Source organism: Austrofundulus limnaeus, unplaced genomic scaffold (genome assembly GCF_001266775.1).
Source record: "Austrofundulus limnaeus strain Quisiro unplaced genomic scaffold, Austrofundulus_limnaeus-1.0 Scaffold73, whole genome shotgun sequence".
NCBI lineage: Eukaryota > Metazoa > Chordata > Actinopteri > Cyprinodontiformes > Rivulidae > Austrofundulus > Austrofundulus limnaeus.
Genome location: NW_013952475.1, coordinates 318,555 through 344,244, shown reverse-complemented (window position 1 = coordinate 344,244; position 25,690 = coordinate 318,555). Strand labels below are relative to the sequence as shown.

General features: G+C 39.2%; 1 protein-coding gene across 2 annotated transcripts in view; it reads right to left on the bottom strand.

Moving 5' to 3' along the window:
* The window catches only part of nr5a2 (nuclear receptor subfamily 5, group A, member 2), a 75,498-nt gene that overhangs the window by 7,973 nt on the left and 41,835 nt on the right, over nucleotides 1-25,690 (bottom strand). For both annotated transcript variants that reach the window (XM_014010762.1, XM_014010763.1), the window contains exons 5-6: nucleotides 23,001-23,120; nucleotides 16,639-16,786 (exon numbers count right to left, since the gene is read on the bottom strand). In XM_014010762.1, the coding sequence (XP_013866216.1) occupies nucleotides 16,639-16,786; nucleotides 23,001-23,120 (268 nt within the window). The remainder of the gene's footprint in view (nucleotides 1-16,638; nucleotides 16,787-23,000; nucleotides 23,121-25,690) is intronic.

Below are 25,690 nucleotides of genomic sequence, written 5' to 3'. Positions count from 1 at the left end.
GTCAAGTACCCCTCCTTTCTACCCTCCGCAGCCCCGAAAACTCCTGGAACAACACAGAAGGTGCCCGGCGCGGGCGGCCTCCCGTTTAATGAGACCATTAAAGGGCCTGTGTCCCAGTCAATACGTTTCTCTCATTCTTTCTCTGACAAATTTGAATTAATAATTCAGCGCCAAGCGCCCGGGGATGTATATTTTCCGCATGAAGGACAGATAATCCATAGCGTCAGTTTCTCCCCCTCTGTCTTTCAATCGCTCACTCACTTTACATCTACCCACGTTTTTCCTCAACTTTGTGTTTTTTTTTTTTTTGCCTCAATTGATGGTGGAAGCCAGCAGGTAGAATGCTGACTAAAGAAAGACTGCAACCATGCATTAACCCCCCCCCCCACACACACACACACACACACAAAATCAAATAAGCACATTCATGAGTATTGTTATTTCATGTTTGTGTGTTTTAGAATTTTGGTATTGATCCAATAAATAAATACATGGCCAATCCTGATTCTGATACAGATACCAATACTTGTCATGTTCATTAAATTAATGTGATTTTGCCTTTAGTTAGTCAGTTATGATAAAACACAGAACTAAGTAGTGTCAAGCCGATACTTATCTTGATATCGATAATATCAGCACTTAGATTGACACACCCTGATTCTGTGGGAAACTGCAATAAAAGGTTTCTAGGAGTACAGAAAAAATTTTATATATTCTCTCTGGTGCTTTGTTATCTTTATATTCTGTTTGGGTCATATTTTTCAACCCCTTCAGTTTTCTTAATTTTCTGAACTATCACATCGAATTATTTGCGAAGGAGCTGCCAAATAAGATCTGGACTTACCAACTAAACTTTACTTCATTCTCTTCTGGCTCTTGGTCCAACTCTGGCTTCAACATGTAAGACTGGATGGACAAGCCCTAAATAAAAAGTTTCTGCACCACTATATAGGCATAAACCCCTCCATTAAACTAGAATGGATCGCTCTGGAAGTTGAAGGGGGAGCGGGGTGTGAAGCGCCTCATTTGGATTTAAGGAGACAGCCTCAAAATGAGTTGCTTTAAGACACGCCTCTGAAAAGGGGTAAAAGAGGGGCTTGTGGAGTCACAATAATGTGGAACACAGACCAAAGCATTGCAGTTCCACTTTATATAGATCCCAACTGAAAGCATGAYGTCTCCTTTATAAAATATGTTGTTTTTCCTTTCATTTTACTATAACATTTGATAGCCCACACTTTAAGCATCAAAAGGGAAAGCTTACAGTGGTTTGCAAAAGTATTCATACCCCTTGAACTTTTCCATATTTTGTCACATTACAACCACAAACATAAATATATTTCACTGGAATTTAATGTGAAAGACCAACACAAAGTGGTATACAATTGTGAAGTGGAAGCAAAATTTTACATGAATCAAAACATTTTTTACAAATAAAAAACTGAAAAGTGCGATGTGCAAAATTATTCAGCCCCCCTGAGTCAATACTTTGTGGAGCCACCTTTTGCTGCAATTACACTGCAAGTCTTTTAGGGTATGTCTCCACCAGCTTTGCACATCTAGTGACTGCAATTCTTGCCCATTCCTCCTTGCAAAACAGCTCAAGCTCAGTCAGATTGGATGGAGAGCGTTTGTGAACAGCAGTTTTGAGATCTTGCCACAAATTCTCAATTGGGTTTAGGTCTGGACTTTGACTGGGCCATTCTAACACATGAATATTCTTTTTTTTAAACCACTCCATTGTAGCTTTGGCTTTATGTTTAGGGTCGTTGTCCTGCTGGAAGGTGAACCTCCACCCCAGTCTCAAATCTTTTGCTGACTCCAACAGGTTTTCTTCCAAGATTGCCCTGTATTTGGCTCCATCCATCTTCCCATCAACTTTGACCAACTTCCCGGTCCCTGCTGAAGAGAAGCACCCCCAGAGCATGATGCTGCCACCACCATATTTGACAGTGGGGATGGTGTTTTCAGAGTGATGTGCAGTGTTCTTTCTCCGCCACACATAGCGTTTTGCATTGTGGCCAAAAAGTTCAATTTTGGTCTCGTCTGACCAAAGCACCTTCTTCCACATGTTTGCTGTGTCCTCAACATGGCTTCTGGCAAACTGCAAACGGGACTTCTTATGGTTTTCTTTTAACAATGGCTTTCTCCTTGCCACTCTTCCATAAAGACCACATTTGTGTAGTGCACGACTAATTGTTGTCCTGTGGACAGTTTCCCCCACCTGAGCTGTGGCTCTCTGCATTTCATCCAGAGTCACCATGGGCCTCTTGGCTGCCTCTCTGATCAGTGATCTCGTTGTTCGGCCTGTAAGTTTAGKTGGACGGCCTTGTCTTGGCAGGTTTACTGTGGTGCCATACTCTTTCCATTTCCGGATGATGGATTGAACAGTGCTCCGTGAGATGTTCAAAGCTTGGGAAATCTTTTTATAASCTAAGCCTGCTTTAAACTTCTCCAAAACCATATTCCTAACCTGTCTGGTGTGTTCTTTGGACTTCATGATGCTGTTTGCTCCCCAATATTCTCTTAACCAACATCTGAGGCTGTCACGGAGCAGCTGTATTTGTACTGAGATTAGATTACACACAGGTGGACCCTTTTGAGTCATTAGCAGTCATCAGGCAACTTCTGAATGCAATTGGTTGCACTCAGGGAAAAGGGGGCTGAATACTTTTGCACGTCRCACTTTTCAGTTTTTTATTTGTAAAAAATGTTTTGATTCATGTAAAATTTTGCTTCCACTTCACAATTGTATACCACTTTGTGTTGGTCTTTCACATTAAATTCCAGTGAAATATATTTATGTTTGTGGTTGTAATGTGACAAAATATGGAAAAGTTCAAGGGGTATGAATACTTTTGCAAACCACTGTATGTTTGCATTCTTCACAGCAGTGTACTCTAGCATAAAGTAAAGGAATTAAGCTGCAATGTTTTTCAAAAGTAATATTGTAATTAAAAAAAATCAAACAAAACAGTTCATTTGATATTTATAGCCAGTCCCATAGAGAGTCATTTCAACCCTAAAGACTTGATTATAAAGTTCACTGACTTTGTTACCTGATGCTCCACAAAACACCTCTCAGCACCAAACAAATTCATGGGCCTAGAATGTGATGCCTGCAGTAGCTCTGGGTATGAGTGCCAGGTGGCACCAAAACACAACACAATGTTATGAAGCTGTTTGATCGAGCAAGAGTTGACGTGACAAATGTTTGGGATTACCCTGTGGTTTTTTTTTGAATGTTGCCTAGCATTATCACACGATGATGTCTCCATTTGAAATGGGACTTTGAATTATTAACCACCTCCTCCTCTGTTTAACAGTGTCTTTAACTGAGACTGTATATTTACCTTTTTTTAAAAATGCCCTGAACAACTTTCCTATGTGTGTATTTTTACATTTTGGCTTTTCTTTTCTTTTCTTTTCTTTTCTTTTCTTTTCTTTTCTTTTCTTTTCTTTTCTTTTCTTTTCTTTTTTTGGAGGGGGGTGGCGGGGTGGCTTAAAATATCACCCAAGACAAATATGAAGAGACAAGAAAGGAGCTGTGGTCACTGAGGAGTGAGGTCGGGTCACAGGTGGATGTGGAGAGAACGCGTGGAAGAACAAGAGACGGCAACTGTTGGATCATCTGTGCTTTAAAACATTTAATCACTGTCTCTGGTTACACACACGCGCACGCACACAGCGTGCATACACACAACGGCTTAAAGCTCTGCTTTTTTTTCTGCTATGCCAGAAGTACATTGTCTGGAGGGGCACACACCCACACAGTTCCACACACAGAAGCTCAAAGAGCAAAGGTTGTTTAATCTTATAGCAGCCACCTGACCGCCGCAGTTTGAGCGCATGCCTCTGCTCTATACATATTCACACAGGGACACAATGACTGACAATTCACATGCCACACGGCGCAGTCATGCCACAGAGCTCCGTTTGTAATATCAGAATGGTAGCTGAATGTGTGGGGATTATTTTTACTCCTGCAGAACACTCAGCAGTTTTTTTCCCCAAGCAGTGAGGAACAAACTCGCACACATAAAGTCAACTAAGTCAACATTTTTCATCTCCGTCAAATAATCTCAAACCTCTTTTCGTCTTTTTTTTTCTGCTCAGTCATTACAACTGCAAATGTGCTTCTTCTGTGTTTATCGTGAAGTAATGCTTGTTTAATGAGTAACACTAATGACGCATCATGAGCCGCGGCAGCACTGAGCAAATGTCTCACCCTAAAGATAAAATGACAGTTTTAGCAATATTAGTGGGACTTCTATAGAGAGATGCTGACTGGAGGAATGAAGGGCTTTTACACACTGGCAATGATTCACAAGGCTGGAATGCAGCACCGGGAGTCCATTTGATCACATTATTTGTGTTAGTGAACACTTGCAGTTTAGCCTAGCTTAAAATCCCATTTATTTACTATYTAATTGCGTACTTGACTATGACACTATATTGTGTAGTTTGTGATTAAACATAGAGAAAGTTTACAAGTAAAGGACAAAAAAGCATCAGGGTTAGGGTAGCTAATATCYCTTTGAGAACCACCTTGCTGGTTCTACAATATTTTATTTTCGTCATTTGTGAAAGCTAATTAGCAAAAAAAATCTACATTATATATRTTTTGACACTTTTTGGCCAAGTTGTCTGTTATGCATACATATCAGCKTTGTATAAAGTACCTCAAAGTGATACTTGAGTAAACGTACAAGTACTTTATCATAAAAATACTTTGGTAAAAGTTAAAATCTTCTCTAAAAATATTACTTGAGTAAAAGTCTTAAAGTATCTGATATTTTTTGTACTTAAGTATCAAAAGTTCATTTCTGACACAAAATCTACTTAAGTATTAAAAGTAAAAGTGCTGAGTAAAAGTGAGCAGTTATATTTTCCAAAAAGGGCATTTATTGGGAGGTGACTTCTCAAAAAATATTTTTTCTAACGGTGTGCAGCTGTGATGGGTTGTGTGCAAGCTAATAGGGTGTCAGAATGGTATATGTACAGAATATATTTATACTTCTCATCCAACCACAATTAAATTCACTCTATTCAGGTGTCACAATTCATCAGGATAGTATTTTTTAAAGTAATAACAACTCGGAATTAAATAGGAGTAACGACTGTCTACTTCTTACCTTTTTWAAAAAATGTAGTGAGTAGAAAGTACAGATAATTGTGTAAAAATGTAATGAGTAAAAGTAAAAAGTACGCTGAAAAATAATTACTCAAGTACAGATACCCAAAAATTCTACTTAAGTACAGTAACAAAGTATTTGTACTTAGTTACTTTACAACTCTGATACATATCAAGTTGTACAGACTGTCCATAAATAACACTGATTTCCCTCCATTTTGCACACATACAGACGTATAACGCAATCTTACGAATTTTTTTCCAAAAACTTTGTGTCAAAGTTATTTACATTAAGTCTCAGAGCTGGCAGGCTGTATAGATTTAAGTATGCTCTCTCCAAAACCTCATTTCCTTGCTTTCCTGCTTTGCAGACATAATCTCCATCCCACGTTCTTTTTTYCCCCCACAGCCGACACTCTGCTTGTGTCTGCTTGTGTAAGTAATACGGACTGTGAAARTTAGTGATCTTTRAGGGTCAAGATGCAGGTAAATGTCCAAAGGGGTTGACGTGTATGTGACAGTGAAACACTAGCTGGTTCCTCCTTTGAGTTTAAGCGCTGTTTAACACCTGAATGAATCACAGGTTGGATCAAAGTGACGTTACACCAAAACCACTTTAAAAGGTCTTTTGAAAGCTGAAAGAAATGCTCAAAAATGATAAAGTTTGGCTCTTTGAKCTCATAATATGAAGAGTCGTGCAGTTTGTTCTGAGTTATGATTAGAATTTTAGGACCTCTGAACAGCCAGAGTATATAAGGATGCTAATAATGCTAAAAATAATCCAAAGTATTTTTTTTATTCCCAAAGTTAAAATGTATATGCAATTTGTTCTCAGAGTCTGTTTTTTGGTTGACTAATGTGAGCAGGTTCTCCACAGGGCCCTGGAACGCCCAGGCCTGTCCTCCCCACCTCGAACAGACATCCCTCAGTCTTTAATTGGAGAGGAGTAGCAGCCCYGCGTGCTCCAGCGCTGGGACTCGAGCTGTGGCCACTGAGAATGCATTAGCATTAGCATTGCATCGCGCCAACCTGTACATAATGACAACCTGAAGCTCTGCCCACCGGGAGCATCCCCTGTACACACACAAATGCACATCAGCACACACACACACACACACACACACACACCTTTTTCCTCCCCTACGCGCGCAGTCACGTAAACAAGCAAGCGCAGAGCAGCCCCAAAGGTGGGCAGCCCAGCGATCAGACGAGGGGCGGGGGTGGTGGAGAAATCAGTTGCCGCCATTCGGCCGAAAAGTGTGTGTAATGAACTTGAGTTCCATTGATTGGGACCGAGCGTACAGAACCAGGGGCTGTTTGTCCCCAAAGAGTTGCTGTTTGGTAGCTCCTCATAAATGTTTTAGAGGCCCGAGCTGCTCCTGATCCACCTTACCTGGGTTTAAATTCTCAGTTACAACACTCACATCCATGTTTGTGATAGCCGAGTGATTGGTTGCTGTTGGTGGTGTTGTATAGTGGGGTTTTTTTTGGGCAGCAAACGGAAGATGGTGTTTAGAGAGGTTTGAAAAAAAGTGTGAATTTAAGTTTAAACCTCCCTTCAGGGTTATTTGTTCTGACTCAAAGGCTCATTGAAGGATGTGCTAATTTATCTATACCGTTCTGTAATATACTTTTAAGCTCTGAGGTCCTTAGCTGGCCCCTGAAATCCTCCCCATATGCTATATTTATGATTGATGTTACCACAAAAAGAAAAAAAGAAAAAAGAAAAAACACCTGAAGCACCAAAATGGGCCATCCATGCCTCCTTTTGCCTGCTAAGTACCAGCGGGTGGGAGGTCCTCCGCGTTATGCAGCTGGTAATAAAAGTTGACCATTGATTTTCTGCAGCAGCTTGTAACTGTTAATGTTGAGACATCAATAGCCAAAGCAAAGCGCTGGTGCCTTAATAGGAGGCCGAGAATGTGGAGGTCGTGAGCAGAGGCTGACTCTAAATCACAGAATCTATCCTCGCCGATCGATAGGACAGTAACTGCAAGTGTCCCTCTGCTTTCCTAATGTTTTATAATAAACTGACAGCCTGTAATAAGACCAAGGGAGGGCAAGAATGAGAGGAAGGGATGAGGGAGAGATGGAGGGCGGCATTTTCTCCACAGCCTCGTCTGCTTTAAATCATATGGGAGCGCAAAAAGAAAAAAATAACAGAGCAAAGGAGGAGGTAAAAGGAGGGACAGGAATAAAAGGAAAAACTACTTTTACTGCAGCATTTGTCTACTTGTACTCTCTGGTGGCTGAGTCGAGGGGTATATTGATAAAGGGGAGCAGAGGTTGGGAGGGTTTGTCCCGTGTTGCTTCAGCAGGTCAGTGAGTTAAAGTGGATTAAAACCTGCTGCCTTCATACAGCGATCATATCCAGGCAGCAGTGACTGGCTTCTGTGCCCACGCCACATTTAACTGGGTCTTAAAGAATATTTTGGTAACACTTTCTTTTAACACACAAGGTAATAAATGTAATTCAARAACTGTAAATACTACCTTATTACCATGTAATTACGTGGTAATTACAGTACAAAAGAAAAACTACTGTCAGTAAAACTACCTTTATTGAGTAACCATCAAATTACTATTCAATAGTAACTCAGCACTTTATAACCAAAAGAATGCAACTAAATTTTGGGGTTAGTGGTTAATTGCAATAAAATATAACTTTAAAACTGTCCAAATTACCTACTACTTATTTAGGTGTTACATAGTTACATAGTTCCACTTACCTGGAATACATTACCAGGTAAGTGCTATATTACTACAGACAATTAATAAAATTATTATTGGTAAATTAGTAATATTGTACCCTAATTACCACGTAATTACATGGTAATAAGGTAGTAATTACATTTAATTACATTTTTATTACCTTGTAATTACATGGTAACAAGGGTACCATAAAAGAAAGAGTTACCAATATTTCTGTAAAACTGCTCCAAACTATTAGATTACTGACCAATAAAAAAGTGTGACAATAACCATTTATTATTAAACAGTGTCATAATAATGATGAAAAATCTCGTATGTTTGATAATCTGGCGAAAGTAAAAATCTATCAAGAAACTAGAACGTGTGCAGGTAAAAATATAAAACTGTGACACTAACAGAGAGCGCGCGAGAATGAGAGGCAGTGATCCTAAATGTGCCCTCCACCACCACAACTCACTGCAACTGCTGCTTAATGACAGCCTGCAGGATTGCCAAGTAATAGTGGCAGGCTGGAGACCTGAAGCTTTTATAGCTTGATAAAGTCTGAAAGCTTTTATAGAAAGCCTCATTACACGGAATACCCTACAAAGTGGTAGCCTGCATCAGAAGTTGACTGCTCACCAGGTTTTTTTTGTTCCTTAAGCTAAATTTGATAGAAAGTAGAACAACGATTTAGGTTCATTTCCTTAGTACGCACTACCACCTACTTATGCTCCGATAAAAGAAAATCAAAGAAAAGTTGGGACACTCAAACCTGATTAGCTTGAATTGGCTACGTTGGGGAGGCAATTTTAACAACTTTTTACTCTTTTTGAGTGTTTGTTTCCTGCATCGAAATGATGTCTGGAGTGACAAGACTTGTTAGAGTCAAAGAAAGTCCACTTGTTTTTAATCAGCACACATTTGTTGAGCACTTCACTAAGCTTCAAAACAAAGTGGTGAAAACAATAAAGCACTGGATGCAACCTCTTGGTAGATGCATAACACTTCATGCACCTGGTCCAAGCATTGAGTTGCATCTTTAATAGCTCTCACCAGTTCTGTTGTTTTTCATTGAGATGGTGTTGCACTGAGCCAGGGAACAAAATATCTGTTTACTTGATGTGCATGTTCTAGCCAGACCTTTGGAAATGAATAGTGTAGCATGAAGGTATGTATGTAGTATGATAAAACTAAAATTACAACTACAAATATGACATCAATAATWATACCAGGTCTCACACACAATATTTTATTAGTGTATTGATTTGATCAAAGGTACAGAAAAGAGTGAAAAAAAATTGTGATGAGACATATCCCAGCAGACAAGTTGGAAAATATTTTTCATGTTTATCAAGATGAGGTTGCAAATGGTTAATATATTTAAAAGAGACATATCATGCTTTTACATCTTTCTTTTTCTTGAATATTTGTTTGGGGAAAGGGGAACTGCAATGCTTTTAGTCTGAACTGAATTCCTCCTTACTGTAACTCCACAAGCCCCTCTTTCACCTCTTTTCTGAGGTGTGTCTCAGATCAACTCATTTTGAGGCTGTCTCTTTAAATCCAAATGAGGCACTTCACACCCCGCCCCCTCCAGCTCCCAGGGTGGTCCATTCTAGTTTGACAGAGAGATTCATGACTATCTCGCTGCGCTGAAACTTTTTATTTACAAATTAATTAAAAGATGTAGTTGGTAAGTCCAGACCTTACTTGGCAGTAAATGAGTTTTTAGGATTATATAATGAAATCATCACTCCTTTTCGATGGTAATCAATCCTCAATCAAAATCTAAATTATTTAGTTCTTTCAGGAAATTTATATTTGCTATGTTTATTTGTTGTGTGTGTGTGAGTGTGTAAAAAACATGCTCCCCAGTGGAGATCAGGACATTGATCGTGAGCAGGCCCAGTGTTTGCTTAATTAGAGCGTACCTGTCTGAGAATTACGTTTCATGTTTCTCTTTCAGTCTTGCTGCGTGGGGATATGAAAATGATGAGGAAGAGTTGAGGGGAAACATGTTTGTTTTTCATCAAGGTTAATCACGTTTGGTTTGTTCATGTTTTTGTCAGCAGATTCCTGTCTGACCTTGCAATGCTAAAAAAAAACTGAAAACCATATACGGTGTGCTAATCATGCTCATGAGGAATCTGTCATGGTATGGTGTTGATTGCTAATAAAATTACAGAAAATTATAATAAAATATCCCCTTAATTTGGTTAATCTTGAAATATAACAGATTTGGTTCACTATTACTGCTACGCTACTTTTACTATCTTTTCATGAGCATGAATCTACTCAGTAGAACATTTTCAGCCATTTGTTAAATGACATTTTAGGCTGGTGGGGAGTGAAGATGTTAAGACAACAGAAAAAACTGAATAGAAGGTTAAGATAAATGAAGACTAGTGGAGGTGGATGTGGTGATAGGTCTGTGGAAGATAAAGGTGTACAAAGATGGATGGAGATGAGAAAGAAAGAAGAGGATGGAGCAATGAGACGACCAGGATTGAGAAAGACTGGATGGATGAAGGAAAGAAGGCGATTAATGAACAAGTTTTTTTAAATTCTAAAGTTCGAGACTGACTAATTACCTAACCAGAAATAACTCTGGTATTTTTTCTGATGAATGGACAACACATTTTACATATTTTTATCAGTGTAATCAGAAATAAAGTAAATCACTTCCATATGTCTTTATTCATCAACAYGAAAAGGCTGCAGCTGCCATTTGTCAGATGTGTCTGAAACTGATACAAGTTGTAGTTTTTTCCCGTTTTGATTGGCATTATTGGAAACATACACCCAGGTGGTCTCTCTCTGAACCTTTCAGTCATCTCAACACCAAACTCGTTTCATTTCTACTCAGGAAGTGCAGGAACTTCGTTGCTCTGAGGAACTGTGTTCAAAAATGAATAATCTTAAATGAAGTATGTGTTTTTGTCACACAGGCACTGATAGAATCACAAAACTCTATTCCGCAGTCTTCAAGCTAAACCCACTTTAGCCCCCCCACCCCACCCCCTTCTGAAGGACGTTGTTTAAGGCTATATGTCCACAATTCTGCTCACTCCACTGGGACCATTTACCAGCACACACTGTTCTGGCAGGTCCTCTGGCTCTGCTCTCAGCTGACAGGGCCTGGCAGCACCTGTCTGACCCAATTACATGTGAAGGGCTCTGACCCACTAAGCTGGGTTAAACGCCTGCCGTCTGAACACTTTTTGACCTCTGTCACAACATCTGCTTCATGAAACGATCTGTGATGCATCAGCCCTCCAATCATACAATTCCTGGCACAGACCAGTAAGTACTCGCTTTCTGACTTTTGAATTTAGTTTTCAAGCAGCACCAAACTGACTGATTTTATTTATTTATTTATTTATTTTTTTGGAAGAGCACCTTCCTTTTTACACTAAAATGCCTTTCTTATTTAACTTACCCCTTTGGGAGCTGTGTGGCACAAACTTAATTCGACACTGAAGTCAGCAGTCCATAAAGTGGAAGAACATAATCTTTAATTCACTTTCCTTTGCCTGAATGCAAACTCGTGACCTGCTCCTCACCTGAAGTGATGGCCTATCATCAAATGCATGCAACCTGTCAGGCTTTGTGTTAAAGCTTTAAGCCTTTTAAAGGAAATCAAAGACCCATTAACGGCGTCCTGACATTGAGCGACTTGTAGTAATCTTTTACTGAACTCTGACCCGGGCAGCTCTCAAACTTCTGAGTGTTCGCGACTCAATCTCCAAGACGTACGACACTCATCGCTTTCGCTCTTTATAAACATTTAAGAAATCAATGATCACAGAGTGATCATTTCTGTCTCGACAGATTTTTAAAGCCTTCACTGAAGACACGTCTGAGTGACAGGGTGCGGGGGGAGAAAAAGAGATTAAACGAGATCAGATAAAGAAATAAACTACAAAGTGGACGTCTAACAATGAAAACAAACACGCACAGATCATGACAAGTGTCTTCTCTCAGCTGACCTGACATCTATATCTCTGTCTGTATCGACAACTTGCTTAACTAAAAGCTCCTCTGGCAGGGTGGAAGTGACTGATCGTTCGCACACAGAAGAAGGGAGGAAGTAAAGAGGAGGCTGTCGATGGAGGGAGAAATACTGAGAAAAAAATACAAGGTGCAAACAGAAAAGAGGCAGGATGCAGGAGGGAAAGAAGGAGGATTACAGATTATTACAAAAGTTCCATGATAGGAAAAAAAATCACTGGTTTTAAAAAATAAGTTTTGCACACTTTCCAAAAGGATTGGCAAGACCTTGSTCTTGAATATTGACTCAAATATTCTAAAACGAAGCAAGATTTTGCAATTTTAACACCAAAAAACAGTAATTACATATATTATTTCTTTTTTCTTAGCTATAAATTGTGAACTGTTCTGCTGTTTAGAGGAGGCAGTAAAGTATTCTTCACATTTAAATCATTCAGTTGGGGTCTAAATGTCATGATCTGTGTGTTTTTTTGCTTTCGTTTTCTAGTGTTTCTGTCTTCCCCTGTGTATCTCTCCCCTGCTGTCATTCCCCTAGCCCCGCCCTTGCTCACCTGTTTYCTCTTGTCTCCTCCAGGTGTTTCTTGTAGTCCCTAATTAGTTTACCTTTATATTCTGTGTCCTGTGTTCAGTCTGTGTCCGATCATTGTTTTGTGCTGTCTTCCGTGTCACTCCTGAGACTTTGTGAGTTTTTTTGCTGCCTCGACAGCCACTTTTGTTTGTTATCAAAGCCTTTTTTTTGTTTTCACCGTGGATTTTGCCTGCACCCTGGGATTTTCCCTGCCTGCACCTCACACTAAATGCAACGCTTTGGTCCAAATTCCTCCTTATTATAACTCCACAAGCCCCTCTTTTCTGAGGTGTGTTTCAGATCAACTCATTTTAACGCTGTCGCTTTAAATCTAAATGTGGCGCTTCACACTCCACCCCCTCCAGCTTCCAGGCTGATCCATTATACCTTGTTTAGTTTAATAGTTTATTCATTTCAGTTAAAAACAAAAATTTCAATACAAAAACCCCCAAAAATCTCATAAAATTAAAGGAAGCAGAATAAGATTTTTTTTATAATATCTGCCCCATTTAACAAAAACAAAAGTTTACTACTATATAGTGGCACAGAAAAGTTTTGGATGTCAACAACAGAAGACTTGTCMRTCCAGTCTCACATGTTGGAGCCAGAGTCTGACCCAGAGCCAGAGGAGAATGAAAATGACAAAAAAAAAAAAAAAATAGAAAAAAGATCATTCTAATTTTCTCCACTCCAAGTACACAACAGAATTCAGTTAATGGCTAAAAAAGTGGATTTTAACACTAGTGTCATTGACACTTTGGTGTTGGATACACATAGGTATTTTGAGACTAATAAAAATTGTGGCTTTGATTTAGAGAAAATCTATTGTCAGTATAAAAATTAAAAATTTCCTATGAATTACATAATTAGGTTTCATTCAGGTATGTGTTTGAAGATGCTTTCTTTAGGAGGCACAACTGGACCTGTTCCTACCTAAATTTTAGTTTGATTCTAAAAAAATGTTCACTAAACATCTTTGCACGCTAATTGCGAGGCGTGTCCGTTTCCTAATAAAGAGCGCAGTGTCAGCCTCAGAGATTAAATGAAGCTATTAAAGTGAAAACATTTGATTTTATTTTAGCACAGTACATGCCTCATTTCACCACATTTATTAAGCGGCTGAGGCACAGGTGGATGTCTACACAGGCACACATGCATGAGTACACCMCTGTGCTCCGCTGCCATGCATGTTATGCATATTTACTTTCCAGGGAAGGAAAAAAAAAACAGATATCACAGCTCTCACAATGGATCAGGTGCAATTCTCTTATCAGCTGTAAGTGATATTAATCACATGGATACTTAAGTCTCTGGTTTAACTCGGCTCAAACCCTCTTCTTCCCTCCACCTCATCAACACCTCCTCCTCCAGCGCTGATCCCTCTCAGCTCTACGGCGCCCGTGTCTGTCTTCTTTTTGTGGGAGGCCTGGGAACAGGCACTGCCGGGGGCGATACACATCCCTCAGGTGGGCTTTTCATTATAGATGATTCTTCTGCCAAATTATTTAGACCCTGAGACCGAGAAACACCCCTGCCCCATAAAAAAACTCAACAAAACAAGCATGCGTTCACACATATACACACTCCAAATCCCTCCCCAATTCTTCTCCCATTCCTCTCACTTTCTTTGCATGTTCCACCGACAAAAACATTAATTCTGCTTGATCACATGAACGTGTACCTGCTATTCATTAGTCTGCTGCTTTTCTGTTTGGATAAAATAAAGAAGAGACGGCTTGGCCCTTGTGAGTTACACACATCTACAGGAAAAAACTGGATGCAGAGGATGAAAATATTTATCATTTGTTGCTTCGAGTGCCAAAGAAGGACCAGGCTGAGTGAAACTGTCTTCACACCATATCAGTCTGATAGGTAAAAAACAACAAAAAAAAGAAATTTAATTGGATTGTGTGTGTTTACCTCAGAGGATACATTTGTAAACTAGTTAGGAAAGAGTCAGATTTGAGATTCTCTTGGCCATACCTGACCTCGACTGAGGGAGGAGATAGGTTTGGGATGAGGACACACACATAACACATTCACTCAACATTGTTACGCCACTTTTCATCCCGTAACTCATGAAGCTGCATGTCCCTGCACTCACTCCTCCCTCAAATCCCATAACGTCTCCCCCCTTAGCTTGAACGCCCCCTAAAATATTTTAGACAGCCACTTACAAAATCCCACTTTTACTATTTTTTTCTTTCAAACTACACTTCTTCAAGAGCACTGTATCTCCCTGTTGTTTATTTATTTTGTTTTATCTTTAAGCCTACATYCAGAGCTTATTGTGATTGATGGCTTCAGATTTTATTGACCCAAGAACAGACGCTTGTTGAACTGCTGCAAAAAGCAAGAACATCAGTAAATTAAGAAGAAGAATAAAGGTCATTATTCATTTTGCATGTGCATTAATGGCTTTGTCKCTAAAGAGAATTGTTAGATTGACAAATTCAGAGATGCAGCAAAATATKAAGAAAAAAAATGTTATTTGCTGTGTTGGCGGTGACATTTCTTCAACCCGTTAAGTTTTCTCTGTTTTCTATGAGRTTTTCCGAACTATTACGTCACAGTTTTTTGTGCTGAAACTGCCAAATAAGGTATGGACTTACRGATTTTATCGTCTTCGTTCTCCTCTGGCTCTGGGTCAGACTCTGGCTCCAACATGTAAGGCTGGTTGAACAAGTCTTCCCTTGTTGACATCTTTTAATTCATTTGTAAATAAAATGTTGCTGTACAATCGTAAACCCCTCTATCAAAGTAAAATGAACCAGTTTGGAAGCTGGAGGGGGGTGGGGTGGGGTTTGAAGCGCCTTATTTGGATTTAAAGAGGCAGCCTCAAAATGAGCTGCTTGGAGACACACCTCAGAAAAGGGATAAACGAGGGGTTTGTGGAGTTACAATAAGGAGGAATTTAGACCAAAGCATTACAGTACCACTTTATATAGACCCAAATGGATGATTTAAATGTGAAAAAGAAGGATTTAAAAACACATGTCTCCTTTAAACCTACAATAAAAGCTGTCCCGTATGATTAAAGTCTCAGATAAAATAAAAATTAACATGTATCTTCTCATTATCTAAAATTTATTCTCATTCTACGTAAGGTTGCGGAGGAGCCAGACATTATGTCTAAGGCAGGATTAACACGTGTACATTTCAGGTTTAGGTTTTAAATTTCTCAAGTGACATTTTATTGAAGAATAACAATCCTTCATTGCTGACTTGATTTGTGTCTTGCTGCTAAATAAAGCTTTTTTTGGGGGAGGGGAGAGTAGATAACTTTTTAAAGGCACAGTGTRTAGGATTTTGTCAATTCTTTTAGCMGAAATTGAGATAATCACTAATGACAATAATAAAAAAAACATGTCTAATCATTGCAGACGAAGACCTTGTTTTATTATTTTTACCTTATAAAAAGCTGTTTATATCTCCATGGTCACGGGTCGCCACTAAAGGCAGCCGCCATCTTGCACCACGATCTTGTCTACAAAGGCTCATGAAGCACAAACTGCGGTGGTGGCGTCAAAAACGGTTTTAGTTGTGATACTATAAATGTAATATTTGTTGTCTGTCATTGTAGCTGGGATAATTTTACTTATTAAAGTTCATAATCTTACCACTTGAAACATCACTAGMCCTGAAGCTGCTGGTAGACATCGCGGTTGGAATTATCAAAGGTTTTTGACACCTGAGAGACACCGTAGCAACTCCTTTGTGTTTGGAAGCAGGGGGTGGGGGTGGGGGGAGGACCAGGGAGGATGATTCAACCACTCAACCACTAGATGTCGCTGAAAACAACAAATCCTACACACTGTGCCTTTAAGTGACACCCTAAATGCCCAACGATGAAATCATTTCAATGATTGCCTGACATGATCAAGTATTAAATCCTTCCTAAGTCTCACCTTATTGTCAATCCTTACAGCTGAATCAGTTAAAACCGAAATAAGACCATTCCTCCTTCTCCTTTAAGCTTTTTTTTGGTTTCCTCCAGACCTTTGGTCCTTCTCTTCCTCCTTTCATCCCCACCTTCTAAGCCTTTTATCATCTCTTCTGTAAGCTCCCTCTTTCACAAAAAAAAATCAATAATAACACCTAGGAAGATTTATGGCAATCCATTTCTTCAAAGTGTAGAAGATAATACAAGAAAACTTTGACAGAACAGTCTTACTGTATGTGCAGAAATCTGGCCTGCATACAACTAAGGCGCGCTTTGTCAGAAACTCACCCAGGCTGAACAGAACCAAGAACTTGAGGCAGACAAACTCCCGTTGGTCCAGCTGCAGGGAGCGTAGTTTGGCTACCAGCTCTTGGGCGTGGCTCAGCAGATTGTTGAGGGTGGCCCCCGCCTGTGAGGCAATCACTGCATAGTCAACCTGGGAAAAACAAGAGAAACGGACAATTTCAGCAACGCGTGGRTGAGGCGGGATAAAACAAGTACAGCCACAACACATCAATTACTGAAAATTGTTTTATTGATTCRATATACTTATGCTATCAGTGAGAACATTCAGCATAAACACTGCAACCTCAAAATTTACAGTTTTTACGCCATTGTCTTCCAAAACWTTGAGTAGTTATAATTTACATGGTAAGTTTACATCTCAGACAAGTCAGATTTCCCTTTGAGACACAATGGAAACAGAGGAAGAAGAAAAGGAAAACAATATGGATTGATGAAAACATTTTTTAAGTATTTCTTTCATTCAGATGTCTTCAGGTGCACTTCAGATCTGCAGCTGCAGCACATTTGTCTGGGAGGCAAGTCCTTAGTTGCCACTCAGGGTAAACAGGACCGTATTAAATTTTTATATTTATTGACGATTCATTATCATAATTGACWGAGCGAGGGTTTTCAGGGGAAGGTAGAGATGTTGGCGTGCGCAGTTCCTGAAGCTCAAAGAGGAAGAGAGTCCCTGCGAGCTCACATTTGCAATTAAAACCAGCCCCGGGGTGTGGAGTTTATTTATTCTGTAAATAGGATGATTGGTATCCTTTTTTTTCCCCATCTTTATTTTTTTTTAAATCTAGTTGAACAGGCCAAAGCAAATGTTAACATTARATTTTCTTTTTCTTTGACTTCTTCTTGTTTTTACTACTCTACTCTTTGTCCCTCCCGCTTCGCTTCTCACTACCTGCCTGACATAAAGAGTTATGGTGGTGAAAAGCAGACACTGCCTGCCCCCTTCCAAGGTGTCAATCAATTTACATAAAATCAACTGTGCATGAAATAAGTTCATTGAAGGATTGGACTGTTGATGGTGATGCCTTGGGTTATTACCCCCTCGCCTTAAGTAAAAAGAGAAAAGAAAAAAATGCTATACTGTCACTAAAGCCGACTTAGCACTAACTCTGACTTTGGTGACCTGTGTCTATTAATCAATCAATCAATATCACTTTATTACTGTTTGCCTTCTGGTTAAAGTGGTATTGAAGGTAAATGTGAATAAACCTTCATATTTCCGCTCAAGGCAAAGATGAACAATCCCAGCTGAAAAAGTGAATATGGAGGGTGAGCTTAGAGAGGTTTGATGTGTTTTGAAGATACAGCAAAAAAAGGACCTTCTTTGAGAACATAAAGTATGTGACAGACAGAAAAAAAACATTTTTTTCCCTTTCTCTCTCTTTATTGTATGAATTTTATGCAGTCCACACTGGGAGCATTGTGCCATCAGAATATCAGGATTTATAATAAAACTGACTGCCAAGCTTCAAGGCCTTCCTTAATCATTCAAGAGATCATTGCAGTCTTTGTCATTTGATGTTTGCCCACATTTGTACAAGTTACACTGTGTGTTTGATCCTATGACAGGATAAAGAACAAGCACTCATGGCCATTTCTCTCTGATGTTGGTGACACGACAACATACGGCAGTGTGAAGAAGGAAACAAAATGAGAAAAGCGGGGAATTAGCAAGCAGGGTACGACGTAGGTGAGAACAAGAGAAAGAAAAGCAGAAAGCAAATGACAAGCTGAAGCAGTTAATTTGCTGCTTCAGTTGATTTCTTTTCAAACGTCTGTTTGAGTGCAGCGTGTGGCTGGGAAAAGCAAAGAAGAACYACACAAAACTATGTAAAACCTCAAACACAAGCTTTATTTTGGACATAATACTCTGATACACCTTATTAAAGTTCATTATATTCAGAGTCCCATTTGGATGGCAAAACTTACATTAGTGAGCTTCATATTGTAGAATAACTAAATAGCATTAAAGTCAATTTTAAAAGCAGCACTTTCTCATAGCATCATTTTACTGTTATCCTATTACAATAAATAAATAAATAAATAAATAAATAAATAAATAAATAAATAAATAAATAAATCAACCGTGGCGTTGCATCCATTGGGCTCCTATTGAGTAGGTCCTCTTTTTCTGCCAAACTTAATGAAGCATACAGTCTATGAGACCTCTAAAAGTCTTGGCACATGTTYCCTTTAAAATCCCTTTCAAACTTGTTTGTCCAAATTCAAAACCATGTCATTTGTTCATTGGTTATTCTCTCTTGGACCACTTTTAACAGTTTATGAACTGCAGAACAAGAATGTCCCTCAAGAGCTGCCATTCTGAAGATGTTAGAAATCAAAATTTGATCCTTGCTCTTGATGTTCAAATTTCCAAGTCAAAACGATACTCTAGCAATGATTTTGGTCTTTAAAATTCTGTAGTGTCTGCCTACAGTTGATGCTTCTTCTTTGGTTCAGTTTTACAGTACAAACAAATCTTACATGTTTTGTCTTGTGGAATTTTCTGCATTAAAGTGTGTGTGTGTGTGTGTGTGTGTGTGTGTGTGTGTGTGTGTGTGTGTGNCCTTTTAGTACATTTGTTGTTAAAATAAAATGAACAGTCCAATGATCATTTTACTGATATATACTGTATATACTGTAGACTGCAAAGGCTGAAAAATCTTGAAGTCTGTAAGAAATTGGTGGTAGTTTGAGGATTCAATTTTTTTATGCTTTTTAAGATAAAAAAAAGGGGGGGGGTCGTATTATACATGAGATCGTACTATACACAAATAAATAYGGTAATTATGAAGTATGTTTTACACATTGTCCCAATGTCATTGCAAGTGGGGTTGTACTTAAAAAGTACACAAAGTTCATAGTCACCTGCAGTAATGCTAGTAAATGTAATTTACTTCTTTCCATCTCTGGTCGACAGTATGGAAAGATGACAATGTATCTGTGGTGGGGTTGGTTCTCGTTACAGAGCTGACAATATAATGCATAGTGTGTGTGTGTGTGTGTGTGTGTGTGTGTGTGTGTGTGTGGGTGTGTACTTGTTTTACCTACAGAATGAGGACCATGTTAGGTTTTTATCAACAAAGTAAGGTCATTTTTGGAAAGTGAGGACCTGTTCCCGGTCCTCACTTTGTTTGCAGCTCTACTGTACTTTATTAGTTAGGTTTAGAGGTATGGAGTGAATTAAGTCTTGGTTCAGGTTAGGGTTGACTACAGACCAGTAATGAGTAATTTTAGGGAAAATGTCTGGGTTAGGCATAAATACAGTTACAAAAATGAATGGAAGTCAATGCAAATCCCCTCATCAAACACATGCCCATGACTCATGCATGCAGAAATCCATGAATGTCCTGTGGCAGTCATGCGGTTCTAGCTAAACGCTTGCTGGTACAAAGTGCCTCCTATTTGCCCAAAGCTCCTCCCTGGAGCTCAGTCTGCAGCCCCACAGAGCACCCCCCCTCCACACACACACAGTTCTGCAGCAGCTACAATTAGCAAACCCCTGGTGGAACTGCTTGTCTGTTGAGCTTGTAATCCCACCTACTTCTCAGTCCAGTTCTTTTTTTTTTTTTTTGGATAAAAACAATTCCTTCATCAAAGAAATGTATTTTTAGATGTCAAGGAGACCACCCTCTTACAGTGCTCTTATGAAAGGTTGTAAACAGCATGAAGAAATGTTGTGAAAACGTGCTGAAGTGGGAGTGTTGGAAATGGTAGGAGGTTCTGAAAGAAACAGAAGCCAGGTTCAAGGCGTTTAGATAGGCTATTATTTTTTTTAGATGTACAGCATTTTCATAACAACTGAAGGTACCATTGTTGCTTGACTGTGGTATAGAATTTAACTATGTGCCTGGAAAAAATACTGCACATACCCCCCCCCCCCAAAAAAAAATGTTTGCAGTTTAACAATTAAAGCTTATCATAAAATCATACAATCTGGTCAAAAATAATAATAAATAAATAAATAAAACAAACTGGGTGCCCACACAAGATATTTATTGAGTATCGCACTTGAATCCCCCCATGTGCCACTCATGCAGGACTTAAAATGTCAGGGAAATCAGGAAATGCATGACGAGTTGCTGATTTTGAAGCCAAAAATGCTTACTGCTTGGTACTATTGTAACAGTTAGTTTTATCACTTTACCTGTCAATGGTATTTCTTATGGCTGTTAGTCAATAGCAGCTCTGCAAGGGGTGCTAATTTATTGACTCTATAAAAAAAATCCACCTCATAAAACTTTTAACAGCTCCTTTCCTAAACAGCTTGTTTTGGGGGTTCTAGGATTCAACACTCTTAGAGAAATGCCCCTACCTTTTAACTACCAGAACCACACACAACTATGGTGAAGTCCTTTTGTTTACAGTTTTTTTTTAGCTAAATCTGTCTGACAGGTAGACAAATAAACAAAAGTACATATTTTGACTCCAGGCACATATAAACAAACCATCAACAAGACAATTTCTTTACCCTATACTGTATGTTGGTTCTCAATTCTCAAGTTTCTGAGATAATCAAAAGTAATCCTAAAGAAAATCAATGCTTTAACTAACTCCAACTCAATCACAACTCTAAAATCTCATTGGTCTCACGTACCGAGCAGTTCACAAATCACTGTGGCCAGCATGATGTGTGTGTGTGCGTTTGTGTGTAGGGTTTGCTCAGGGTGATGCCGCTGCAGAGGTCTAAACATCCCTGCTATTATTGCTGTGCTGTCACCCCTGGCCAGGCAGAGAATAATAGGAGATAATGAACTGTTTCAGAGCCTCACACTGACGCACAGCCACATGCATACATTTACACACACGCCTCAACAGCAGCTGTTCATTAACCAAAGTATGCAAACGATAGYGCTGACCTGCGCCTCCCCCGACTATCAGTCCCTCCTCCTCTTTCTCCTCCTCCACAAACTGCCTCGTCCGCTTCGCCTCATCGTCTCCTCGCCTGTCCCTCCTTGAATCCTTTCCTTTTGCTTCTTCTTTGTATTTCTTTTCCCTTTTTTATTTTCTCTGTTTTTGCTCTTCTTTTATTTAGAAACACAAATTTCCCTTTAATATCTCCGGGACTCAGATTTACAAGGGTTTATAATGAATGAAGGTTTATCGCTTCATGTATAATGTCCAAGATTTATATATACGTACGTATATCCTTCATGCACACAGCACACAAACACTTGACTTTCTCCAATGTTTTCCATCATCTGCTGTTTTAAAACATTGTGATAAAAAACAATGTTTTTGTGAATCTATTAAAACTGATTCCTCGTCTTGCATAAATATATTTATATGTACCGTACAATGATAGTTTCACACTTTTCCATGCAAACTTTTTTCTTCTCTCTCTCGTATTTCGGTTGAATGAACTGAAAGAATCTTCTACTGCTGAAGTTATCTTCTCACCTTGTTTTATGTATGAGCGTTTCTTTTTTTATTTGATGTTATATTTTGTGGGTATGTGTAAAAACTCAAAACAGAATTCAGTACATAAAATTGTGAAATGCTGAGAAATTTTGTTGTGGCCTCAGGCACCAAGTTCTTACTATCTTCTACAAAGATAGCTAAAAAAATCACATAAATACACTGAGCTACATTCCTGCCTCCTACATAAATATTTCAGTGTCTTAATTCTGTAGATAAAACTGATATATTTAGTGACACTTGCATTTTTCTATGATCTAATATAAATAATTTATTTCTGAGTGGCATCAAGACATGCAGAAATACTGTAGAGCATAATTGTTTTCCTTGCAAACTTCATTTTGCAGAGGGTGGGGTAGTTGTGTATTTTCCTGGTGCATACTTCAACTCTATACCACAATCAAGTAACTTTTACATTCATTGTCAAGAAAATGCTGTATAAATGAAAAGTAAACCTGACTTTGCATCTCTGGTAAGAACCTTCTACTGTTTCTGACACTCCCACTTCAGCACATCTTCGCTACAATGCTTTGTGTGAGGGGTGCTCTGTGGGGCGGGAGCTCGGCTCACTGAGCTGTAGGGGGGAGCTTTGGGCAAATAGGCGGTGCTTTGTACCAGCAAGTGTTTAGGCAGCTCCACATGACCACCACAGAAAATTCAAGGATTTTCAAAACATGCATGAATGAGCCAAAGCAACACCTTGGGTATGTTTTTGATGAGGGAATGACATAATAACTTTGCATAATACACCCCCTTAATCATAAAGAGAAAAAGGTGGCTAAAGCACCACATTCGGACCTCTACTATTACTTTTCCAATTCACGATCCCATGAGTATTTTACAGTAATGTGCAATCATCAGGACTTCGGAGGAAAAATGAAATGATGGAGGTCACCAGACGTTTTCAGACTGGGTTTTTACTGACTCACCTGCTGGCCTGTGACCAACAGGATGGATCCCTCCTTAGCATGGACCACCTGCCGGAAAACATGGTCGAGGATGAGGAGTTCACTCCAGCAGTTCTGCAGTAGCTTCATCTGGTCATCCACCTGGTTAAAGATAAAGAAAAAAAGCCCTCATCAGGTCATTTGTTTGTCTTTCCTCTTTCTATACAGCTGTAACAACACTTCCTGTTCGTGTCACTGAACGTCACATCCACAGTAACAAACCTGTCATCACCACCGAAAGTATGTCTGTCGCTGTCCCCTTTTTACCGTGTCTCTTCGTAGGAGTTTATATATGCAAGTTACAGCAGACACGATGAATTGTTTATACATGAAAGATGTACACACACAATACAACAAAAAGTAAAGTGTGAAAAATGTTCATGTTTGAAGAAGGAGTGAGTTGGTATCCAACAGCATATATCAGAGAATGTCAGGGAAGAACATTTGAAATCATAAAATAATGCTTTCACGCAAAAAGAAAAGCCTACCTCAGTAAAAAAAATGTTTTACATGGTGCAAACAAAGCTGAGCCACGGTGCCTCAGCTTGTATCACAGGCAGCTGTTTGCAGGCTGAGCTTGCACATAGGTCAATCACTATTGATCAGTTGTGCGGTTTTTTTTTTGAAACCTTACACAAAGCTCAAAAGTCCCCCTGCACTCACCCTGACACTTTCTCATGTGAACCTTTCCACAGTAAGTTAAGCACTTTGCTATGTTCCTGATCTGACAGTGTTACCAGTTTTATCTGTTTACCTGATGCCAGGAGTTCTTGAATGATTCTAGTGATGATAATGATTAAGTAAAAGTTTTTTTTTCTTTTTCCCCCCTTTTCTTCTCGGATGTTAGCCTTTAGTTCCCAGAGATCTGCCAGGTGAACTTGGGAAGCTAAATCAGGTGAAAATGGTAGCAATGCAAACCCAAACAACCCCCTCCATTGTAACAGCGAGCCTCTTCCCATGCCTGGCAGTGTTAATCATTACTTCACGTAGTCAGACAGAGACAAAAAAAAATCTAATTTCAACAAGAAGAATGAGGAACAGGCATGAGAGGTTCATTCCCCCCCTTCTACCCCCTACTTCTTTATCAACAAACATTCTGTTCTTATTTGAAATAACGTGGGCATGCTGGGACGGCCGCGGTGATAAGTGAACTGCCTCGATGCTCTGAGTCTGTGAGAACAGTCTGACGCTCACTGCCGTTGTCAACCACTCACAGGGTGAAGAATGTGGATCGATGCTATAAACTTTGTGACAAAGGCAGGTGCAGTGAGAAGGCATCTGATAGGAATGTATTTTGCTGCTGTCTAGAAACTTTACAAGGATCCATTTGTTGATGTCAAATGACCTAAGGTACTCTCGTGACGTCAACAACTGTAGTTTGTCCAACCAGTGTGAAACGGTCTATAACCCGTGGCGCGACTCTGGACAGGGCCAGGTTCGACGTCAAGTGTTCCTGTTGATTGGGACTGTTTTGGCTGCTGATTCATGGTTGGTTTTAAACAAAGTCTGTTTACTTTTGAGACAGTCAAAACAGTGGACATTCACAGCTGCAGAATTGAAACTGCAAATGTATCCCTTTTTTCAGTGGCTGTACTCTGTCACACTTTTTGGGGTTTTAAAGTGTACGAGAACAACATTTGAACCGTACGAACCTCAAATTTGGTGAGGCAGAGTTAAGAACAATAGACGATACAGAGTCTAAACCCTAACAGGATGTGCAAGATCTTTCGTTAAAACTTTGCCAACAACTATTTGGATTCAATTCTGTCTGTCTGTTAGCAACACATCAAACAAACCACTGGATTGATTTTTTTGAAATTTTCAGAATATAATCATTTGCTGCACATCTAAAACTGATACATATTTTGAAGCCGACCCAATTCAAGACGTCTACCACAGCCAGCTGATCAAAGAAAACAGAAAATGAGCTATAATTTAGTCTGTTTTACAGATATTTTGCTGAAATTTGACATGATTGTAGCTCAGAGTCGTTCATAAGCAGGGCCGACCCGTGACATAAGCAGTATAGGCAACTGTTAAATACGCAGTTCATGTAGGGGGCGCCAGAAATTTGTAACGTTTTGTCAGAGTATAGTTGATTTAGTCTGTAGAATAGTCACTGGTTACTCAGGTTCATGAAGGTAGCTTGTTCTGTGGATTTCTCAGCCTGCTTTGTTACTAAATGAAGTCTTTTGAGGTGCAGAGGATATTTTGTGATAAAAGTATCATAGGATGCAATCAAAACTAACTCCTGGTGATCAGTGTTTTTAATAGAAACCAAAATAAGGATAATAGAAGATATTATATGTTACTGATTTTATGTTGTTTTATTATTCCCGTGAATTTAGTAAAATGCTCTTCAAATTGCTGGAAAAATGAAGAGTTTTGAGCAGATCTTTTACATTATTTTCTGGGGGAGTATAAACTTGGAGCCCACTGGAGCCGCTTGACTCCACAGCTGCTCGTTAACATGAACAGGTGTCTCTCATTGGTGTCAGCAGATGTTGGCAGGTATGAAGTAGACTTCTGTTATTCTGTTTCAAATTAATGGTATTGTTAACTGTTTTAATTGGACAACGTGGTTTCAAAACAGACAAAAATTAGTATCAAAGAAAAAAATATATTTTGGTTTGTGAATATATGTACACAGGGTTTAGAAAATTGCACGGGGG